The sequence below is a fragment of the Anguilla anguilla genome, chromosome 14, assembly GCF_013347855.1.
Source record: "Anguilla anguilla isolate fAngAng1 chromosome 14, fAngAng1.pri, whole genome shotgun sequence".
NCBI lineage: Eukaryota > Metazoa > Chordata > Actinopteri > Anguilliformes > Anguillidae > Anguilla > Anguilla anguilla.
Window position 1 is genome coordinate 6,302,768 of NC_049214.1, and position 17,645 is coordinate 6,320,412.

At 42.8% G+C, this 17,645-nt stretch overlaps 1 protein-coding gene across 1 annotated transcript in view; it reads right to left on the reverse strand.

The window, feature by feature from the left end:
- Positions 1–1,768: 1,768 nt before the first annotated feature.
- Positions 1,769–17,645, reverse strand: part of LOC118213148 (anthrax toxin receptor 2-like) — a 30,058-nt gene continuing 14,181 nt past the window's right edge. Inside the window, exons 13-17 of the mRNA XM_035391872.1 lie at positions 15,703–15,747; positions 14,483–14,578; positions 12,671–12,841; positions 12,402–12,482; positions 1,769–3,596 (exon numbers count right to left, since the gene is read on the reverse strand). Of these exons, the coding sequence (XP_035247763.1) occupies positions 3,558–3,596; positions 12,402–12,482; positions 12,671–12,841; positions 14,483–14,578; positions 15,703–15,747 (432 nt within the window). The 3' untranslated portion in view covers positions 1,769–3,557. The remainder of the gene's footprint in view (positions 3,597–12,401; positions 12,483–12,670; positions 12,842–14,482; positions 14,579–15,702; positions 15,748–17,645) is intronic.

A 17,645-nucleotide genomic window follows, 5' to 3' on the forward strand; every position in this document is an offset into this window, starting at 1 on the left:
CTTTGGGCTTAACTGACACATCCGTGTGATATTTAATTTGATATTCATTGGGGGGGTTGTTCTTAGAATGAAGAAGAGACTGAATGTTCCTCATTGATCCTCACGCATATACTTCTGCAATATGAGCTCCCTACAGATGAACTCATGGGATTGTTTTCATTCTTTTGCAATGACAAATGATTTTTCACCAATTATTAATTATTTTTTTCAGATGGTCTTAAGAGGTGTCCATAGCATTATTAGTAAACCCCTGAAGTAAGACAAGCATTACAAGCATAAGTGTCTATGGATTTGAGCTGCTGTAAAAACACAGCAACTCTATTATAATGCGGAGTGAACTACTCAGGACCATTTACTATTACATGCATCACAGTTTACACTGGCAATCCAGCACTTCTGAACCACAAGGAAAATGTGGGGGGTTGTTTGCAAGACAGGATGATTACCTTGTTTTTATCTAAACCACATGCACTTAACTGTCTGTTGAAATAGGAAACTTGACTGCACTTCAAATTATTAAAATATACATTTGCGGCTGAAGAGGATGCTGCCAAACTCATCGCATGATGTAAAATGAAAATGTTGTGGTGTGTTTCAAACAAACTTAGGAACTATTGCTATTGGTGTCTAATACTGAACTGTATTCTACTGTTCCAAATGACAGTCAATGCAATCCAAAGTACAATAATTAGAAGTGTGAATCTCCTGATGTCTTCTTCAAAATGCATATTGAGTGTAAAATCTAATCAGTTTAAGGCACAGCATCTGTTTAAAAAAACCTCTGGACTGAATTTTGGCAGTGACTTAGGAAGTCCTCCGGAGTTTAAGATAGTGGACCTACATGTATGAGTGAGCAAATACAGCACAAAATATGGATGAAAAAGAATCTCACAGACAACACATCAGTGGAAACACATTGAAGTGGTATGGGAAAAAAAAAAATACATAAGAATCGTGCTTCCTTAATTACCTGTCGATTCAGCCATCACATTTTACAGAGAGTTGCCTACTTATGCAAATAATGATTTTAATAAAGCATTTTAAAACTGGAAAAAAATAAAAACCAGCGACCATCCAGGGACTGAATTGCTTCATTAAAAACAAATCATTAATTGCAAAAAAATTATTTTTAAATATAGAAATATGTGTATAAAAATTGGATGACAAGTATGCATTAAACTCAAACCTCGTAACATTTATGTCAACACAGTCTACTCTCAGCAGCTAAAGAAGAATAAATAATAAATAAATCTGAATAAGGCACTTCCCACTTCTAAGCCACTCTCCAGCCAGTTTATGTATTTAATATGAAGGCAGACACTTCCAGAGCATCCACATCTTGAAAAGTGCTCTTTTAGAGTGAGGATAATTATCAAAACCCAAACCCTCTCTTCACAATCCGATGCGCACGACTCAGTCCTTAATAGATTTTAGCAGTGGTCTAACAAACTCCTTATGTGTAAGAAATGTTCAGCTGTCAACAACTATGCAGTGTACATTGTGACGGAGTGTAGCACAGTGGGTAAGGAACTGGGCTTGTAACCGAACGGTTGCAGGTTCGATTCCCGGGTAAGGACACTGCCGTTGTACCCTTGAGCAAGGTACTTAACCGGAATTGCTTCAGTATATATCCAGCTGTATAAATGGATACAATGTAAAATGCTATGTAAAAGTTGTGTAAGTCGCTCTGGATAAGAGCGTCTGCTAAATGCCTGTAATGCAATGTGTACTGTACATACATGTATAAATGGTAATACACACATGCCGCTCGTGGTTTATCCACGGTATAAACCAGTGGGTTTTATTTCTTGTAGAGAAGTATTTATGACAGATTTATGCCCATTAAAATGACTGAAGAGGATACTGAGAGATAGTAGGCAAAGAGATAAACTGCTTTGCTGAACAAAGATTAAAAAGCATATGAAAAGGCAGCTTTAAAATATTACTGTACGTGTTCTTAAGCTGTGCAAAATGGTCGACTGCGTAGTCTTTTTAAATCTGCTTATCTACTGTATGAATTATCATGATGAAGTGACAAAGATAATATATGCTGTGTTATATATACATACATGACCGTTTCGTACAATAAACAACACCCAAATTAGGAAACAACATAATCATTCAAGTTGAATATCAGCACATAAAGACTAACACGTTATTAAATGGTACAAGGTGTTAACGGTAAACCATTTATATATTCCAGGGTGTACATACTATTAATGCAGAGAAATGTACCAGTTCACATTCACATGTTAGGGTATAAATACAGATTTAAGTATCCCTTAGAACGTATAAGCTGTCTTTACAACAAAAACAAAGTGATTCCTTGCATGATTTAACCACTTAATTAACTGTAAAGGGAGAGCAGTACATGACAATACCATTCCAGTGCTTAGTTCAGTGTGGAACTGGAAAGATATTCCTTCATTTGTTTGCTACGGCCAGCAGGCAGGAACAGGCAAATAAACATTCTGCCAGGCTGAGATGCCTCTCCTAACATGGAAATGAGAAACCTGGGTGCACAGTGCAGTGTTTTTATACGTGCAATAAATGATATACTTTCAGGATGTCCTGTACATGCCCTGCGCTGGAATTGAATTTTTGGGGGAAAAAATGGGTAGGGTCCTGAAAAAGCTCAAACTATAATTTAGTGTGCAGAAGGCAGTGACATCAGCACATCTCTCATGAGATTGTAGCTTGCCAATTTTAGCAACGTCATCCTGCCTCAGAGATGGGATGGCTTCACTGTAATCACATCCACCCGCGCAGATGTTTATAGTTATACAACATCTCTATAGGTTGTTGACTGACATCTACCCAAAATTATAATAACAAGACCTGGTCAAAACCTAGTACATGACTGGACCTAACACACTTAATCCAGCCGACCAATGGTGTAACTTCATCACTCAGTCACAGACATTCGCGTTTGTAGGGCTGGCCCCGCTGTTGCGGTCCAGCCAAAAAGTACAGGTTTCTGGGGGTTGTTTCTTTTAATAATAGTGAATCAATTCTGAGAGTTACTAAAGTTAAAGGAAGTTTAGGAGATTTTTATAGTAGGTATTGAGATGTGTGTGTTGTACACTACACTTACAATGACAGGTTCATAAATAGAATTAGACAGAGAACACAAAGAACAATATAGTAACAAAACAAAAATTAACACTGACAAAAAATAAAATAAAATAAAAAACAGTAACTAGATTTTTCTCTAGAAGCACCAATCATTCAAAACTTTTGTGGATCTTCAGCTGTCTCATAGAAGAAAATCTTATTTTGTCTTGGATGCATAGTGAAAACACATCTATTTCGCTTTTGCCACACAGCTTGATCAGTTTAAGTCTGACGAGAAAGGCTTTAATGTGCTACTATAGCTAAAAAAAAAGAAAAGCAAACTACGTCCTCTGGTAAAGGGCTACTACTAGTGTATAAAACCGATATAAGAAAATGTATAGTGCTTGTTAAGGCTGAGTTCTTCCAGAACTTGCGATTCTTCAGTTGTCATCAGTAGGAAGTTACAGTACACTTGGTATTTCAAAGGCCACATTGTGAGTGTCCTAATGGTTCTGGACCCGGCTGAAGTTCATGCATCGTCCCTGAAATAAAAGAAGGAAAGAACATTCACAATAAAAACCTATTAGTGGCAGCTCCAGACTGGCACCAAAGGAAAACAATCCTTGTAGCCAAAAGACTGTTTGACACAGCTACACCATACACAGTTAAACAAAGCAGGTCTGAAAAAAACAAATATTATAACTTCCATTTGAGCTTCTCTTAATTTTCTTTACTTGTCCTGATTGGTTCAGCGACATACACATCAAAGCAAGATCTAAAGGTCAATCAAAGTAGATTTCCATTCTGTGACTGAAAGGGACATTCCACGACACAACCAGCTGATTTTGAAGGCACAACAGCTCACATAATAATCACTTATGTATTCCTTTTCACCATGTTTTGAAGTCTCGCATCGGGATGAAAAGGGCATTTCCCAGTGAAGGAAATGTACTGTGGTGCTGTCTCACACTGAATGATCAATATCTACTATCAATACATACAGAGGACATTCTTTATCTTTTCAATGTCACCTAGTGGGTGCCTCACAAATTAAAATTATTCTATGAATTTGCCCGCGTCTTTAGTTACAAACTGAATAAGTCAATGGCCATTTTAACATCTTTTAATACATCTACCCACTCCTCCTTTCACCCAGACACCCTCCAAATCTGAGTGAGTACAACCTTCAGGCTGCATATATTTGGGTATAATAACCTGCCTCAATTCCAGCTTATATTAATAATATCACCATTGAGTTAACCTAGTGCAGCTATCTGCATCATCCTCTATATGGCAGCATCTTACTAATTAAAATGAACATTCCATGTATTAATCTAGTTAATATATTCTCAGTTTAATCCATTCTCTATTATTACACAGAATAGAATGGGGGGAGAGGTTGTGGGGCACAGTCATATGGCTAGTGGCGACCTTATTTTTTCCCCACTTTTTCAAGGCGGCTAAGGTTTAAATTTACGAATCAATTAAACAGTTGCCAACCAATATTAATTTAAGTCAAAAGTACACAGCCAGCCCCACTCGTACTTTACCGGGATGTAAAATCCCCCAGAATGATGTCGTAATTACAACTAAGCCCTTTTAAAATGGAGGGCATCTCAAGGCCAGATCGTGTTCAGCAGTAAAGAACTTGCCCTATATCCGCCGCAATGAAGCTGATGATTCACAGATTACTGCGCAAGAGATGGCTATAAATAAATGTAAACAGACCTGGCAATGAAATTGCATTATGGTCAAAGACCGGCTTAGGCAGTACGATGCCTTTTCACCACGTTCACCATTAAGTGAACCATTAAGCATGGAGAGAGAAGAAAGCCAGACAGGTTAGTCTGCCCTCATCCAGTATATCCTCTGAATACAACATACTGTAGATGCACTGCCCTTGGATGTCTGTTACAGATTAAATAAGCAAGGGGTAGTCGCAGCTTTTAGAAGCAGACATCATGCACTCACGGCATCTACATGTTCTCTGAGGATGCATGACTCCACATAAGTGAACATAAGCCCTGTAGCAGCTATACCACCTTGTAACTGTCTGATTTCAAACAGGGGCAGTTAAGTGGGGTCACCTCTTCCGAATACCCAACACAAACAGCCTATCCAGTGGACTCTTGTATAATCCAGGAGTATTTCTTTCTTGACTAGCCAACTTGACTTTTCAACAGGCTAGGAGGAGTATATTTTAGTGTACACTGTCATTTAGACTACCAGTAGTAAAATAGTAAAATGTTTCAATGAACACAGTTGCGGCTTAAAGGAGAGGGCAGTTCACCCAAAAATGAAATGGAGGTATGTTTCCACTTACCCAGCGTACTATCCAAATGGCCGTGAGATTTTATGAGTTTTCTAGATATCCACTGAAGCTCATCTTGAGACAACGAACCTCAAGGGACCCATATTTCTGCGGCACTCTGAGCGCCAAAAATTTACATTAGAAAAACTCAGAGCTATGCTCTTTCCAAATATAATGCCATGGTTACTCATGAACATCCACAGAGCGTAACTTGTGCACGGTTTCACCGAGAACTACTTCCACTGAATTACCCCAACAAAAATGCATGAAAAATGCATACAGTACTTCCTATTTTATACATATGCCCTGTGATTTATTGCAATATGTTTTTAAGGTACACTTAAAACTTTGGATTTCAGCAGAGAAAAATGCATTTATGCTATGCTATAAAATACATATACATACAAATGTAAACATGCAGCACACACTGCAACTCATGTTGTTATGTACAGTGAAGGAAATACGCAATAAATTATCATGCTGGGAAAGTATTATTGCTTTGTCATGTAACTCCAGTTCATTATAATGTTTTTTTCTTTCTAGTATAAAACAGGTCCACAGACATCAACTAGTCTGTATGGCCTTTTACGACCTTAACTCTTTGTAACTAATTCTGCTTTCCTTTTAAATGGATAAAAGCTGTTTGGATACGGATTTTTGCGCTGAACACGAATTATTTCCTTGTGTGTTGGATGTACCGTAAATAACCATGTGAAGAATGAAATGTGTTTCAATACCGTGTACTGTGCGGTGCACGTCCTTGTTTGATACTGGTGGAAAAAAAGTTAAATATTTGCATATCTGCTTGCATCAGGCCAAACCTTGGATTTTCACCAGGCCTGAAAACATTTCCCAGAATGCACGGACTTGGCCCGAAGCTGCAAAGCTGCGTGTGTGCTGGGCCACTGGGACCCCACCGCGGTGGGTTTGGGTCCTTATGAAAAACAGGCAGCGATTAGTCACTCCTGGAATGCGTTCCGAAACACGGCGCGGGCACGACTCCAGGCATCGTTTCATTTCTGGAGGGTGAGGACAGGAGAGCGTCTCTGCGTGCTGACACCAGCCCTGACTGCACTGGCCTCGGCTCTCATGAGAGACCCGTAATCTCAAACTCAAACTGGCTTTTTGCAGCGCTTCAGTTCCCCAGTGCCCCAGAATGGGCACACACCCCTGTTTCTATTATAATTTCTATTAAAAAGACATTTCGTCAAGGCGGGGGGGGGCTGTGGTTCGTTGTCAGTGTGAGTTATGTCTCCCATTGCTTTTGCAGAACTGAAAGCCTTTTCCTAGTATCTTAAGAAGGTAAACACTGGGAACATTACAGCATGGAACTTTCTGCCTCCCAAAGGCAGGGAAATCAATGCTGTTTATGTTACACGAGGAACACTTCAGTGATTACATGTCAAAGTAATCACAAAAATGTCAATGAAGAACGTGTAAAAGAAAGGCCTTCGATGACTGGCTTTTGCCTCACTTTCTATCGATGCGTGTGGGGAACCAGAGCAAGCCTCCCCCCCCCCCTTACACCATGTTTAAATTGCATAAACGCTACTCATTTAGCCGCAGGCGAGTGTCAAGTAGACTCAGGCTTTGACGCCCTGGCGGGTGGCAGTGCGCTGTGCGAAGGCGCGCGGAATGCAGGCTGACGCGGAGTAATCGGTCAGGAATGCGGCGGATGGGAATATAGGGGAGCGGCTGGGACGAGGCTTCACACGCGCGTTATTAACGCTGACAGGAGCCGGGCTCAGCCACAGCGGCCGTCTCCCTCCCTCCCTCCCAGGTGGACCGGGCCTGAAGCCCAGAGCGTCTCCCGAGGGCTGCTGGGACGCTACCCTGCTCCAGAGAGGGAGGCGATGCCCGCCTCCGAGCAGCGGAGGAACTCACCTTAATATCACCTGCTCATTGGCACGCATGGCCTCTTCATTTTAACTGTACCCCGGGGTCACTAAAGACTGTCGGGTGAGAAAAACTCAACTAGTGTATGACATCTTTATATTAAGCTTATTTTATAAACATAGGCACAAGGTTTTTTGCATTGCAGCATTCCTTCTCACAGTCTACCTCTTTTTACAGATTAAAGAGGCGACGTAAAGCTACATAGCTCAGGAGTAAGAACGGTTTGTAGGCAGTCGGAGGGTTGCCGGTTCGATCCCCCGCCCTGGGTGTGTCGAAGTGTCCCTGAGCAAGACACCTAACCCCTAATTGCTCCCAACGAGCTGATTGGTACCTTGCATGGCAGCCTTTCACTGTTGGTGTGTGTGTGAATGGGTGAATGAGAGGCATCAATTGTAAAGCGCTTTGGATAAAAGCGCTATATAAATGCAGTCCATTTACCATTTATCAAACAGTCACTGTATTAGACGGTGCCCTGCCATGTCTTTAATCTGTACAATGTCTTTTATTCACCGCTAATCTGATGACCTGCACAGTGCCGAGTGGTAGTCAGATGGGACCCTCCTCAGATGGGACCCTCCCCACGTCTCTCTTCCCCCCCTGCCTGTCCGCTGGCTGGTCCCCCCCCCCCCCACCCCTTCCTGTCTGGGCCCCCTGCCTTCGTTAGCAGCCGTTTGCATCATCCTCTGCGACAGCGCCGGGTGTCATCGCCGACTCCGTTCCCTTGTTCTTTCCACCAGCCGGTGACAGAGCGGCTCTCACAAACCCGCCGCCGACGGTTTCACATCTAAACGAGGGCCGCTGTCAGCGCAGGGGAAGTGTCACGAGTGCAAAACTGCTCTTCTAAGTTACGTGCAAGTTAATCAGAGCTACTCCCATCTGCAATATAGCCCTTCAGTCAGATTACAACACCATATATATATATATATATATATATATATATATATATATATATATATATATAATATACCCATTAAAGAGTACCTTTTTAATTCTCCCAGAACCAGGAAGAAAGAAAAAAAAGTGGGTAGTCTTAGTGTTGATGCAGCAAGATTGATTTGTGCAGTTTGTATGCTTATCAAACGATGCCTACGAGCTTTTTAAATCCCATCCCTGAAAGGAACAGAATACAGAAGCAGAATGGAGAATATACTGTACTATATATCCAAGGAAAATCGGGATGACTGCATTGAACAAAAATGTGACAAAAAATTTTCATGTATAAATATCCATACTGACAATTATCCACATAAACACAAGCAAAGAACCAACAATACTTCCATGCAAACAGCCTGATCAGGGTGCAGGTACCAGCTACACTGACTGCATGCGTGGAAAAGGAAATGGAATGACAAGGCTGTCATCTAAGCTCCCCAAAGGGAAAACGACAAGCAGAATAACATCGCAGAAACAGGTATCATTCTGCATTGATATTACAAGAACCTCTTCTGAATAATGTGATTCGCTGCGGACTTCACAACTAGACTGCATCTCCAACGCATCACCCACCCCTGCTCGCCTTCGCACACCTGTCACTGTCGACCAGCGAATGTAATCCTGTTACCAGAGGGCCTGGCTGTTTGGGGAGCCTGACAGATTAACACAGCCTATTTTACTGAATTTACAAGCTGGGCATATGGACATCTGCACCGCTCTCAGCAGCTAATATAACGGGAACTAATCTGGTTAAGAGCACAGGGCCACTGCATAAATCGGCAGGGACTCGAGTAGACAGCTAAAGCTGTCACATGCCCCCTGGGGAGAGAAGGGCCAAACTGAACTGCCCACTTTCTGCTTATTGGGTGAACCCCAAGCCCCCTCTGTGATTGGCCAATGAGGTGCATAGGACTAACTTTAGCAAAACAAATGTATGATGACAATCATCAGGAAACCTGTCAACCTCCACAAGAATAGCCCCTATTACTGAAATTATTATTAAATGAAAGACAGCAGGATGCCATAACAAACACAACTAATATAATTATTTTAAAGAAACACAATGCATGAAATTATGACCTTAACAAAAATCATAAGAAGGACCTGTGTGCAAACTGGACGTATAAGAAGCTTCTTTTTCTCCACGACTAGCCTAACCCATTGACTACGGATCACCCACTCTTCAACCTCAGCAAAATAATATACCGCAGATAAGATACCTCAGTAAAACATGAATCAGAGCACAGACTGCAGAGTGTATCACTGAGTTGCAAAATAATAAAAATAATACTGACTCATATACACTTCTCACGAAACACAACCTTCATCCTGTTATTGACATAAAACAAACTGCAACACATGCAAGACATGTTGTTGCATCACAGGCTGAAGCCTGAAATTCAGACGAATACAAAAAAAATCTAAACAAAAATTAGGGAAATTCCTTCAACATTAAGAAACAGATTAGACGTAATGACACGGTGACATGTTAGGTGTGTCAAAAAGACCAAGAAAAAGTTTGTGGGCCATGGGCCCAGCAATGGCAACCTTCCAAAGCACGTGACCCGACGCAGGGCACACTGCCAGGACAAGTCTATCACCGCCTCACAAACCCTCCCCCTCCACCCTCTGCCCTACATTCCGTGCCAGGGTGCCACCCTGTCTGCCCCACGCAGCGGCACTGTCCTGGAGCAGACAGGGGAAGGGCTTCCGAGTGCTTCTACAATACAGGGGGCGTGGCCGATGACATCTACCTTTTAAATCTGCAAGCCAAACAAAATCTGGAGGAAGCACACAGCAGGATAACATCCGACGTGCTTTTATTCCCCTGCGGAGGGGGTTTCCACCATTCAGAAACACCCTACACGTCTTTCAGAGCTGCCCTCACTTAGCCCACGCTCAATCTCAACACGCCCTTCAGGGGAAGGAAAACAAACATTGGGAGACTATTACCTCATACTTTGTGCGGAGGGACAAGGTACTCCACAATCAATAGACAACCCACTGCACAAAGGCTACAGTGTCCATAGTCTGATTCACCCTGCCCCAACACACACACACACCTTCTGCACACTCCGGAGACAGGACTACGAGTTTATAGCTGGGGTAATTCAGACTAAACCAGTGTGTGCACACAGAGGCAAACAAGAGCAAAGTAAATACAGCATTTCCTGAATCAGTCACCAAACTTTATCATCTGAATAATTTGTCAATGTGCTAAGGATTGTCTATCTCATAAGATCTAACAGATAGCAACGCCGCTTGAAATACATTCTAAGGCCATGAAAATAAATTATTTACAATCCAACTGCATTGCCTTGGAGCTGGATTGGGTAAATTCTTTTAAGCTTTATTGTTTCAATTATTACTTCTCCAAGCAGTTTTCCCCATTGACAATAAAACTTGTTTCTTAAAGATCTCACACATATGCAGGATCCAGCAATGATTGTATCAGCATCAGATCGATCAGATCACAATATTATGCCTTTCACACAAACCTCAGGCCTTAAAAGACAAACCCAGAGGCACAAAAGAAACCCCTCTGACCACTCATACAGGCTAGGACGCTCTTCTCCATCCTACCTCTGCTCCCTGCTGTTCCACAAAGGCACAGAGAGTAAATGTATGATAATGTATCACTTATAAATTGGCTTGTTAGCACAATTTGCAGTTGGCTCCATTGTCAAGCAATAGCACTTCCCGCTGAGCCGCTTGGCAGGCTGCGTTGAGAAGCCATGCAAAAAAAAAAAAAAAAAAAAAAAACCCCACAGTCTTCAATAGGGTCTCTGTTAATCTGCCTCCCTGCCTCCACCTTCCCTACCTGCTGTCTACACCTGCTGCCTGGAAGCAGGGAAGCACATGCTGCCTGGTTCTGCGGTGCCCCCAGCCCCATCCCCGCCCCAAGCCCCGCCCCCTCCACCACTCCATCTCAGCCTCCCATACCTCCCCCCCCACCCCTCCCACGGTCAAAGCCCATTGGATCTCTTCATCCGCGCCTCGGGCGAGTTTGGCTGCGCAGCTGCGTCTGCCCGCTGCTCTGCCCGCTGCTCTGCCTCTGGTGTGGCAAGCCCCGGGGCGGTGAACGGGAGGCCCGGACCGTTCCGCGGCTCCAGGCCGCGTCTGCTGGCGATCCAGCAGTCTGGCTGCGGGCTACGCCAGGACCTCACCTCCCCCTAACCCCCCCACCCCCCAGGGGCTCCGCCAGGAACAGATGTCCGCAGCGCTCCGCTTCCCTACACCTGTACGAGCGCGTGTAGCGTCGCGGCTCGGCGGCTGAAATATTCATGACCCTGGGGGGGGCCCTGTCTGCCACTGCAGGCACCCCCCCCCCCCCCACCCCCTCAGCTGGGGCTCTCGCGCCAGCCTACCCTGGCTCGGCTGTGGGGAACCCACGGGAGCCCTCCGACACTTACATGGCCTGTGCTGAGCTAACTGGAGTAGCGGTTTATAAATATTTAAATTTGTGCTCACATCAAAAAAGGTGGGCTCATACTGAGGACAGACAATTCATTTTTATTTTAATGCAATAAGAAACAGCACAATAATACCACTTTGATTATTATTGTTATTATTATTATTATCATTGGTATTATTAATATTATTACTATTATTGTCTTACAGAGAGCACGCTGCCCACTGCTCCTGCTCTGCGGGTTTTTCACCCTGTGGAGCTGGATGTCATTGAGACCACAGTGTTCCACCTTTCATTCAGGAGGTCAAGGCCAAGCGGAGGCCACACAGTGCCTCAGCGTTACCGCTCCCTTTCATGGCACCGATAAGGCTGCGGCAATCGTGTTTTGGCTACTCCGAGGACAAGGTCTCCACCCCCATATTAGGTCCTGCCTGCCACACTGCGTGTTGAGCCTTTCCAGCTGCTGGCTGCAGGACTATTAAAAGAGTTATCAAGGCATGACAGCGCTGCTGGTGAAGGCCTGGGCTCTGCAGTTTGCAGACACTGCAGGGAGCTCTGCCTGAGCGCACACATCCAGGCTGCTCTTACCGAAAATTAAAATGCAGTCATTCGCAGCGCACACGCTGAAGAGCGGTGTTTTGACATGTCAACAGTGTGTTCCCCTTTTTATTTCAGTCTCTCACGGTAGGTATTTGTGTGCATGATTGCTTATGTGCCATCACATGGCTCAGGAGGATACTGAAGAGTGCTCGCTCCCAGACTAACTACACTGAGCACCATGTTCAAGTGGCTCACCTTGTCTTCTCCTGTTGGTCTCATGACAGAAACTCGGTCATACTGGCGTCGTAGCAAAGCCCCAAGTGCATCAAGGCGTCCCTGACAACAAAAACACACCACTAGTTCAAAAGGGGGTGACATTTTAAGAATTTAATAACCTGAAAATACTGAAAAAATATTTTAGATTTGTTTACTTGAAAAGTACACTATTTGGATTCAACTGGAGCATATAATTTGGACTCAAATGAGATAAGCAGAGTAAGCAGAGGTATGGCACTGGGACTCACCTTAATGGGCGTGTACCATTTGGACTCATGGTGTTGGTACATAGGTGTTGGTTTAGGTTTAGGCCGGCTTATCATGGGCTCCTCCACATCCTCTGGTATTGAGACCACAGCATTTTTGGCCATCTCCAGCCTCGCTCCTTCTTCTGTAGAGCCCTTATCTCCCCAACGGACCTGCCATGGTGCCCAGGGAACAGGAGACGATCACAAATGCTTTATGGCTCATTTCTCTTCCTATTAATAATAATAATAATAATAATAATAATTCATGAACAACATAACTGCTTTATTAAAAATTCTAAATTCATACTGGTGTCAAGTTTTATAAAAAAAAAAAAAAAAACTGGTGGGAAAACTTGGGGGCTTTTGTTCTTAGAGTCCTCAAAGTCCTAACAATGCCAGTTGGGATGGGGACGGGTGGAACAACAGATGAATGACTGCTTAGATTTGATGCTCTTTGTGGTCAGGAGCCAGAAGAGTTGTCTGGACTGAGAAGTGACAGGCGCAAAATTGTAAAACTGAATGCATGAAGCTAGCTATGGAGCCATTGCAATCTTTCATCCTCGCTGTGCCTTGATGCCATCCATCATCAAAGACCACAGCTGCAGCAGCATAGCTTTGAAACACTTAACGGTTTGGACCCTGAGGCCAAAGTTTACCTTTCAACACCACTTACACTGTAACAGGTGGAAGTTTTTTGTTGTTTTTTTCTTTTTTTTTGCTCTTAGCCTAACTTTGACCGGACTGCGCAAAAACTTGACAAATGGCCTTGTGGCATTTCAGCACTGTGCAGATATACATATATACATACATACATATATACACTACATAGCCAAGTATGTGGGCACCTGATATCCAACATCTCATCCAAAATGATGGGCATTAATATAGAGTTGGTCCACCCGTTGCTGCTATAACAACCTCCACTCTTCTGGAATGGCTTTTTATAGTACTGAATGTTGGAGCTTTGCTGCAGGGATTTGCTTCCATTCAGCCAGAATAGCATTAAGTGAGGTCGGGCATGGATTGGACGATTAGGCCTGGCTCACATTTGGCTTTCCAATTGATTCCAAAGGTTTTGGATCAGGGCTCTGTGCAGGCCAGTCAAGTTCTTTCACAGCGATCTCGACAAAACTGTTTCTATACAGACCTTGCTGTGTGCCTGGGGGAAACCCCATATAACCCTTGTGTTCTTCAAGCTCATTTACATAGCTTTCGAACGTAGTTTACGGCTCTGTTCTAGCTGAATTTACAGTTTAGCTATTCTGCCGCGTACCCAATTACTTTCACTTTGCGGTTTTGCCTAGCGCACGAGTGGCAGCTTAGCGCACACTTTATGACTGTTTATCAGAGCTTAGTTTGTTTATCGGCAAACTCTTGCATAAAGGACACTGTGATAGCGACTGAGGACACCATATTATTGCAAATCGTTTATGATTTGATTTTCTATTTTTGTAGATAGCTCAGATTTTCCTCCTGGCAGACTCTCGCCCTGTTGTGATCAGGAGGCTTGTGTATCTCTTTGACGCTATGAGCTATGCCAGCCGGAGGAGAAAAACAAGTGGTTTGTTTGTTTCTAAGTGAAATTAAAGGCTTATTTTGAGGAAAATTGAGGAAAAAATTAAATCTCATCTTTTTGTGTTATTGTTGGTTGAAATGGAAAAAAGGCCATACTTTGGTTTGTTATTCAATAAACAGTCATGAATTAACTGAATTCTTCTCTACTTGAAGTTTTTAAAAATATTTTTGGCCTGTACTGTACTGTACGGTATAGTACATTCACACACACACACACACACACACACGGGGCTTCACCTCCATACGCTTGATTCCTCCTGCTCCCCTTCCCCCATAGTATGAGGCATCCACGGTGGGCCATTTCTTCTTAGGTAGAGAGTCCTCCTCAGGCTCCTTCAGTTAAAGATAATGAAATGGAATCTTAATGCCCTTCACGATGAAGATGAAAATGTGTGAGAAACATACGATTATCAGCTCCTAAAACATCACATCTGAAAGTCTGAAATGGCACTGTTCCAGCACTGTTAGTTAAACTGTGACTGACAACCCACACAACGGTTGCATTGCAGATTGGTTAAAATGCAAATCACAATACTAATCACGTATGTAACATTGTTTCCCAGAGATGATCAAAACCAAATCCTCCTGTAGTGGGAAGTACAATAGCTTTATTTGCTTTCTGTTACTTGCCTGCAGTTGGAATTTGCACTATAATTTAAATCACAGAAGCATAAGCACTGCCCAATATGGCAAGACAGATATTGGTTTTTTGATATCAGCCCCCCCAGAATGTTTCATACTGAGAAAACCCTGCTTGGCTCTTTATGTGTATCTATTAAAATGGCGATTTTGGTTGCACAGGGTCTAATGTCACAGAGACATGGAGTAAACACAGAGCTGAAACACGAGGCTGGGACGGGATTCCTCGGAGGTCCACGGAAAACGGTCTGAACTTGTCTGCCCGAGCAGCCTGAGCTGAAGTGCCTGAGGCCCGGCAGATGAATAGCCGCCTTGTGCGTCAGATGGAAAAAGCTACGCGGCTTAGACAATGGGGAATGGGGATTCCGGAGTGATTTTCGTCCCAAAAAAAGAGTTGAAGTCAACAGCAGAGGAAGCGCAAAAGGAGATTTCAGCCACAGCTGCGATGGGAAAATGGACTAACTACCACCACGCTGTATATTTCACTCTAAATCCACCCCCCCCCCCTTTTTTATGACACTTGTTACATGTTGCCCCATCCCAGCACTTTTTGGTAATTTGTATTTGTCCTAATACTGTAGCTTATTCTTCTGCCTAGTTGGCTTTGCAGAGGTTAGGTCAGAATAGTGTTCACTGTGTGAACTAAACTGTGTTCTTGGCTAGAAATAGCTGTACAAAATAAGTATTGTATCTTATTGAACCTGTGTTTAGTAGTTGTCTATGACCATGAAATGCACTTTTTGTACGTCGCTTTGGAAAAAAGCGTCTGCCAAATAAATGTAGTGTAAAAATGAAAACCAGGATTCCGGTCTACTTACGGGTTCTGGGGCGGGCGGGGGCGGGGGAGGTGGGTCTTTGATAACCTGGAAAACAAAAAAAAAAACAGGATCAATAATCACGAAAACTCAGAATAATGCAGAACGCTAGAACAACAAATATGGCAAGAAGCTATTCTCTATGATTGTCTCCTGAACCTGCTTTACTGGTCAAAGCTATTTAGACCACCTTGCTCGGGTAGTGATTCTGCAATTCTTTTTCAATTTTGAGAGGCAAAAGAAATAAATTTGAAGAGAATGTCGTCAACAAGTGCATTTTATACCATCTTGTGAAGTAATGTGTGAGTCGTTAGTGAATTTTGTGTCTATGTAAAGATATCCATATATCTCAGAATTCATGTCAGCCCTCTGTGCCTATTCTGGTAATGTATGATCCCGGGATGTTATCAACAATCTGCTGCACATTCTATTGTAAAAAGCTACACATGTGACTTCTGAAAAATATGTAAATGCTTTGCCTGTGTTTTTAAACCGCAATCTTAAAACTATTAACTTAATCTGCATTTTTCAATAGTGATGACTGCCTTAAGGGGCCTGGACACTGTAACAGCTGGAAGCAGTGAGATGCACAGGCTGGATAACACAGAGCTAATGGTACAGTACACTTACACTGGGCCCCCATTGAGAGAACAGAAGCCAGCCAGCATTTGCTGTGGGCAAATTCTGCAGGGTAAACTTCGCAGTCCATTTGAATCATTAAATAACTGGACCAGAATCACTGTTTCCACCCAAAGGAGATATTTAGCCTTAATCAGCCATGGAGGAGGGGCTTGGGTTTTTCTCTGCCAATCACATGCTCCATTGTGGTAAGAACACCTTGCCTGATAGGACCAAAAGGCCAGCTAAATAACTGGTTCTCTGCCAGGGTCCTTACATTCATCCAATGTAATATCCATAAAATCTATTTTCAGACTTGCATGCACTGTGTGTACTGCCCCCTGACATTGTAAGTAAACTGTTCATTTATTTCAGGCTACAAAGTCACGAACAGCACTGGTGGGATTCCTAGTAGCACAGAGCTGTTACATTATTCCTGTGCTTAGCAGACATCTTTGTCCAGGGCAATTCAATTTTACCCAAATGGATAATAATTAAAGAACCTTAAGCACCAAGCTCAAGAGCATCAGTGATCTCTACAGCAGTTCTAATCCCACCTAATGATCAAACCTGCAACTTTTTGGCCCAGTCTCCTGACCACAAAATGACCCTGCTGCCATAAAAAACTAAGGTATAGTATCATTAAGGGCGAAGATAATGTCTTTGATTTAAGATGGAGAAATGGATACAGCAATTATTATCCGTACTAATGTTACATACTCAGCACACTTAATCCTGTGATTTACACTGCAGCATTACTACGTTCAACAGAACTGCTTCTCATATAGATGGCCTGGCGATATCTTTTGATCCCCGACTTTCCGGAAAAGCACTCACAGATGAGATGCAGTTCTTTATTGGTGAAAGATGAATATTCCATCAGTTTGAGGTGTGCATTTGCTAAATTAGTTTCCTGAAACTGGCAGAGAATGAGCACATATCATAGGCAGAACAGCTGTTTCATTCACATTAAAGAACGGGGATCCTGTCACACCCCTGATATATTGCTGTTATAATGTATATTATAATAATAGAGAATTATCAGTTAGAGAATTAATTTGACTTCCAGCTGATGCTCAGCAAATTGATCCACATTAGCACTCTTAGTCAACTGTTCAGCTGAAAAATTTCCTGTTTAAAGTAACTAAACAGCTGAGTCAAATCACCAGGACATATTTTAAGATACATAAAATGTTATCTGCATTACATCTCCTTTCCTAATGAGCACAGGTGGCAAGAACCCATACAGAGCTGCACACAACACTGGACTATTAATTGTTTGAGCTGATACCCTTTTCTATGCAGCCACTGTCAAAAATTCAATACAC